Source organism: Coptis chinensis, chromosome 8 (genome assembly GCF_015680905.1).
Source record: "Coptis chinensis isolate HL-2020 chromosome 8, ASM1568090v1, whole genome shotgun sequence".
NCBI lineage: Eukaryota > Viridiplantae > Streptophyta > Magnoliopsida > Ranunculales > Ranunculaceae > Coptis > Coptis chinensis.
This window is the reverse complement of record NC_141463.1, coordinates 38711891-38718222: the sequence shown is the minus strand read 5'-3', so window position 1 is coordinate 38718222 and position 6332 is coordinate 38711891. Positions and strand designations below refer to the sequence as shown.

Below are 6332 nucleotides of genomic sequence, written 5' to 3'. Positions count from 1 at the left end.
AGTCTGGTAGCGTCTGCCGCCACATCAGATATCTCTTCCTCTCCGCCCACCTCCCTTTCTTCGCTCACAACCTCTTCTATTACCTCTCGAACAGCTTCTTTCCTTGGTCTTCCTACTCCTTTTTTTGTTACGGTGGCCATTTTATTTCGCTCTCCCCACAGACGGCACCAAAATGTATACTCAAATATTAAAACTTATGAACTCACTAGTATTAGGGTCTCTCCTCTCTCCTCTCCCCTTCTTTTTTCACCTTCTATTCTTTATCTATTCTCTTTTTTCTAACTTCCCTTTTCATCAAGTTCATTCATCTCTCCCCCATCTCGCGCTCCTCATCTCCCCACCTGTCCCACTCTCTATATGGCAGTTCTCGGTAGTTAGGTTACCGTGGACATGATCCGCTACATCATGTCTCCTCTTCGCTACTCTCCATACGACCCCTTTGCCACCTAAGACTCCACATGTCATGAATACGTCCTATACATCATCCTTCTTTACAGTTTATTTAATTTCCATTCAAGCTGTTTTCATTTCCTTTTGCCAAGTAACCTTGAGCAGTTAAGGATGCCTGTTATTGGTGCCTGGTTTGCTAAACTTGATTTAGCTAGGCAAAAGTTATGTACTTTCTTAGACAAATTTAAATGGGAGCTATGCAAAGCACTGTTGATTGGAGGATTAGTATTGTTTTTAATCTACATATCACTGTTTAACCAACCTTATTATAGCCAATCTACGAAGTTTTTTAGTACCTTAATACATGGAAGTTATACATATACGACTACGAACATTAGCCATATTGTGTTTGGGATTGTGGGCTCTTCTAACACCTGAAGAGCTAAAAGACCTTACATAGAAGCATGGTCGGGGCCGAATGTAACTAGAGGACTGTTATATTTAGATAGGTCTCTGGGAGGAGAGCTCCTCCCATGGTCTTCATCTTCACCTCCATTTCATGTTTCTGAAGGCATTGAAAAATTCAAGGAATACAATAAACATGGAATGCCACATGTGATTAGAATGGTACGCGTGATCTTGGAGACCTACAGAGAAATCAATAAGGATGTGAGATTATTAGAATATGTCAGTATTAGAATATGTTCAAGATGGAAAGTCCCACGTTTCTATAAGTGTGGACATCCATATCTAGTAGTTTCTATTATCATGTTTTAGTTTTAGTATAAGTATGTAACTCTGGGTAGAGAAAAACAAGATACAAGAATTCTAGCCTACTCTCTTCTAAATTCTTCTTCTTCTTGATTTTCTCTCATTAAAATAATGTCATAACTCTCCTAGCATCAACACTAATATGAAATTCTACATGGTATCAGAGCCAGGTTCAAATATATGTTTAGTGGTATGCTAGCTAGGAGAGGTATTTCCTAAAATTAGTATACAAGAAGAAGAAAAAAATCAATTCTTTTTCAGTTTTTAGTATTCAGATCAAGTTGTTTGTTTGAAGTATTATAGGGGCACACGACCTCTATCTCATGAAAAACACGTTAAGCTATTGCCATTCTAGGAGGTCTCTATTTCTCTCTCTGTCTCTGTCTCTGTCTGATAAAATCAATGGATAGTTTGAGAACAAAAGCTAAACAAGCAATTGTACTGTGGTTTCTCGGTTTCAGAGAAGCTTGTTGTCTTCACAGAGTTGTCTTATTCTGTTTAAGATCGAAGCAACTTTCTAAACGAACTGGCCAGTCTTTTCTCTTCAACGGTTTTATTTTCTTAGGAAGTATCTTCGTATTTAATTCGGTTGTTATTCCAACACTACAATGGATATTGCCTTATCAGTGCCAACAATTTGGGTCACAGGATCCATGTTCTATTGGAAGGGTGGAGAAATTGTATTCCTTTTTACATCATGGGCTTATTCAACTCTTTTATATATTTTGGTTCTATCCGTTGTATGTCTGAGCCTCGTACTCAACAGCATGTGGTATAATGACATTGCAAAGTATGCTTATGTTGCCATGGGGAGAGACGGACCTGTAGCAGATGAACACAACCAAAAGGAGTTATCAAAGTCCCAAAATTCAGCTCATGTGGATAAGCCTGCTGGCCTTGGGGGGGATAATGATTGGAATTGGCGGGCTGGTCTATTCAATCTTTTTGTTGACCTTCTTTTTCTTGCAGATTTCTACTGCAGGTTATATACCTTGCATTGGAAAAGCGCTCAATTTCTTATTTCTTTCATGGTTGTATGCCTATTACTCTTTCATAGACAGACGGCTTGACTTCTTTGAATCAAATTGGGGTTATTTTGTCCGCGGTTTTTTTCTGGTTATCCTCATCATGTTTGGGGTTATTATGTCCGTGGTTTTTTGGTTATCCTCATCATGTTTGGGGTTATCCAGTTCGCATTTATCATTATTTTGTTTGCCTTTTATGCCGCAGTGGTGCTCGGTGCTCAGTTCAAGTCGGAATAGACAAGTCTTTGTGTGTTCCAACTCCGTCTTGTATATTCCAACTTGAGGGGGAGAATATGGAGATACAAAGAGAATATGGAGACGTATGTGGAAGAGTACTCATGTCTCCATATTCTATCATGTCTTGGCGAACTCACTTCATGAGGGCGTTCGCCCCTCATACAAGGCATATTCAACAGGTAGCAGTCAAGGAGAATATAGACTCTTCAGCATTCAGCTGGTAGCAGTCAAGCCTAAACTGCAGTTTCCATTTTCCGGTATTCAGGAGTACCCATAACAGTATTTTGCAAGATTTTAACAATGATATTGATAGTAGCAGCCAAGAAGCTCACATCAAATCACTGTTATTATTTGCAATTTATGTTATGCAAGACTTCAACAGTGATATTGGTAGTAGCAGCCAAGAAGCTCACATCAAATCAGTGTTATTGTTTGTCATTGTCTAAACCTACAGTTTCACATTCCATAGTCTCAACAGTTGTTCGAGTTCGTCAACTAAAGACGGTTCTATGCAAAAGGGGAGCTGTATTCTTATCTTTTCTTTCTGCCATTCAAGCTGCACTTTGCAAGTTTGCGGCATTACAGCTTGAGGGGGAGTATTAGAATATGTCAGTATTAAAATATGTTCAAGATGGAAAGTCCCACGTTTCTATAAGTGTGGACATCCATATCTAGTAGTTTCTATTATCATGTTTTAGTTTTAGTATAAGTATATAACTCTGGGTAGAGAACATCAAGATACAAAAACTCTAACCCTATTATTCTAGCCTACTCTCTTCTAAATTCTTCTTCTTGGTTTTCTCTCATTAAAACAATGTCATAACTCTCCTAGCATCAACACTAATATGAAATTCTACAGAGATGGTATGTGATGGCTGACGATGACACAGTTTTGTTTGTTGATAATCTAGTGGATGTTCTTGCTAGTTACGATCATAACAAGTACTACTATATTGGAGAGAATTCTGAATGTGTAGCGTCAAACTACGACTACTCATTCCAAATGGCTTTTGGAGGAGCTGGCTATGCTTTGAGCTATCCTCTTGCAGAGGCACTGGCAAAGCATCTAGACCACTGCCTCATGAGGTACCCAACACTATATGGGAGTGATCATATTCTAGTCTTGTGTAGCTGACTTGGGAGTTTCTTTAACTCATGAACGAGGATTTCATCAGGTACACTTACTTTCTACTCATCTACACATCTAGTACACTACCGGCATGGTGGCATAAACTCCACTGTTGTTCTAATTCTTTACAGATTGATCTGCATGGTGACATATCAGGCAAGTTATCAGCGCATCCGCCAGTTCCTTTACTCTCTCTCCATCACCTCGACTATGTAGCTCCTATTTTCCCTTCTATGAACCGTTTTCAAGCTCTCAACCACCTCATGGACGCAGCTAAGGTTGATTCCTCTAGTCCTTTACAACAAAGCATTTGCTACCACAAGCAAATCAACTGGACCTTCTCCATCTCATGGGGATATTCTGCTCAAATATATGAAAAGATTCACCCTCCAAGCTTCTTAGAGAAACCTCTTCAGACGTTCTTCCCATGGAAAGGCACCGGAAGACCACATTTCATGTTCCACACTCGACCAGTAACTAGAGATCCGTGTGAAGCTCCACATTTCTTCTTTGACTCAATAGAGAAAGCTAGTGGATCTCAAATTGTTAGCAGTTATGCACGTTGGTCCCCACGCATGCTGCCAGCTTGCTCATCAAGCGGTAACCATTCTGCTGACCATATTACGAAAATTCGGGTATTCTCCCCAGCAAAAGGATTCAGTTGGGTGAGTATACATATAAACATTAGTAGTTTTGGTAGTTAATGCATTTGGATGCCTTACTGTCACTTATGTTGCCAAATTCTTTTTTGTTCTGTTTTCTCAGGATGGAAGAAGGGAATGCTGTGAGGTTAAACGCACACTGGACGGAAATATTGCTGAGGTTAAGATTAGGGGATGCATGAAAGGCGAGATAGTTGCATAATTGAGAAAGACAGCCTTGAAATTTCATGTATGCCTCTTTCATCCAGGAGGGAGAAATTTATGCATACGACTAAATGACATTGGGTTTTTCTACCATGAATCTTATTGTCTATGAACACTAATTCCCTGGAGTTGTTGAGTGTTTTGTTGAAAGTTGGAATTGAATGATATAACTAATCTATTCCTCACTGCTCACCACAAATTTCAGATGAAAATGGGTGAAAATCATTAAAACCCCTGTAGGATAGAAGCGAACCCTTTAAGTACCAGGAAAAAGAGAAAAAAAAACAAAAAGTATAACTATATTCTTGGTTTCACTCTGGCAAGAAGCAGATGGTTCACTCGTCATTTGGCAATAACTTAATTATGTGTAGAAGAATATGTACAGAACTAGAAAAGCTTAATTAGTAAACCGCACCGATCATCACTGATGAGATTTAAATTCAAAAGAAGCGTTTGGCACTCGTGGTCCATGTCTTCTGAGTCCTGAACATCAGTTCACAGCCGAAGCTCAAGATCCAGACTGCCGTCATTTTTGGATATGTGCTTGGGCTGTTTCGTGCCATCTTCAATCCTGCCACCTTCATTGCTTACTGTTTGAGTGCTGCTTGATGGTGTCTCAGCAAACAACGGAAGCTTCTGAAGTTCTACTGCATGGCTTTCACCTTCTTTAACAACATCATCTCCTCTGGGAAATGCCCCTGGGTACTCAAGGGTGCATATTACTTGTTTACTAGACTCTAATTCCGATTCTTCAAAAAGTGGAGGGAAATTGGAGGAATCATCTTTTTTGATATCTAAAGAGAGTTGACTGTCATCACAGAAGGGTGATTTGAGCTTGGCTCTATCTTTTCTGTGGATGTTCATGTGTCCCCCTAGTGCCTGTGCGTTAGAGAAGCCTCTCTTGCAGAAGTTGCACTGGTAGCACCTAAGGTGACTTGGGCCCTCATGTTCTACTGTAGCCCAAATCTCGACATGATCTGAATTTTCTAAATTTGGGGGATCACTCTCCATTTTCACAACACTGTTGAACTACGAGAAACGTTTTAACATGACGATCAGTAAGGAGGGTAAGTAAGGTCGGTCACTGGTCGGTTAACGTAACCTCATATGCTTTGTATATTTGAATTATCATTACATTAGGGAGGTGGACTTATTAGCTTGCAATTGATAAATCTTGAATAGTGGACCTGTGATTGCTAAGTACAAAAACAGAATTAATTATTGATTTATGAGGGACAAAATCACCTCTCTGCAAAACTTAAATATGTTAATTTTTAAGCTTTAACTAATAAACTTTTTTTGTTAAGTTTGATTGTTTAATACAAAACTAGATATAAGAAGCTTCTGTCCTCAATTCGAGTTTTTTATTTGAGCATTGTATATGTAGTTGGTCCGTGCTTCATATTCACGTTTGGTGGCACAGAGAACTAGTAGTCCAGTACATTCACCTAAGTTAATCTGTCAATTTTTTCAGCGAATGATGTAGTATGTGCTACGACTTGGTATTCTCAGACTCTCAGTGCAGTAGCCTCTCAATTGAGAGAACAGCAACTACTATAATACTCTCAAACTCTCTATATATATACATGTAAGAACTGAAGTAGCTACGTGTTGTTTAAGTGTTAACACACCTCAGGTTAAACCTGGGGTACTAGGCGACCAAGTCCCAATGGGGTCGTTGTTGCTAGATTTCCAGATTTCCGATCCATATTTATATTATATCTCCATCTCCATCTCCATCTCCATCATGGGTGGGAAAAATATATAATTTCACCCTAGTCTGGCTAGCTTGCCATATAACCAGCACTCTTGGCTTGTCTCTATATGTACTGTGTTTCAGCTGTGTTTCAGCTGCAATTGTTTTGGCCTTCATTGCTTACACCAAGCTTCTGGTCCACCACCTTGTAGCTAGTG

General features: G+C 39.4%; 1 protein-coding gene and 2 pseudogenes across 2 annotated transcripts; 2 read left to right on the top strand and 1 right to left on the bottom strand.

Moving 5' to 3' along the window:
* Positions 1–561: 561 nt before the first annotated feature.
* LOC147481418 (uncharacterized) lies at positions 562–5540 on the top strand (annotated as a pseudogene). Its single transcript, XR_015205467.1, has 4 exons — positions 562–1059; positions 2518–2526; positions 3283–3598; positions 3684–5540. The product of XR_015205467.1 is annotated as an uncharacterized LOC147481418 (transcript).
* LOC147481420 (protein EI24 homolog pseudogene) lies at positions 1541–2469 on the top strand (annotated as a pseudogene).
* Positions 4914–5429, bottom strand: LOC147481419 (transcriptional regulator TAC1-like). Its single transcript, XM_086578929.1, has one exon. It carries the CDS (start codon positions 5427–5429, stop codon positions 4914–4916), a length of 516 nt encoding a protein of 171 aa, XP_086435055.1.
* Positions 5541–6332: the final 792 nt, after the last annotated feature.

Bases quoted from the DNA above. Each gene is read 5' to 3' on its own strand.
- LOC147481419 (XM_086578929.1), bottom strand. From the start codon at position 5,429: ATGGAGAGTGATCCCCCAAATTTAGAAAATTCAGATCATGTCGAGATT.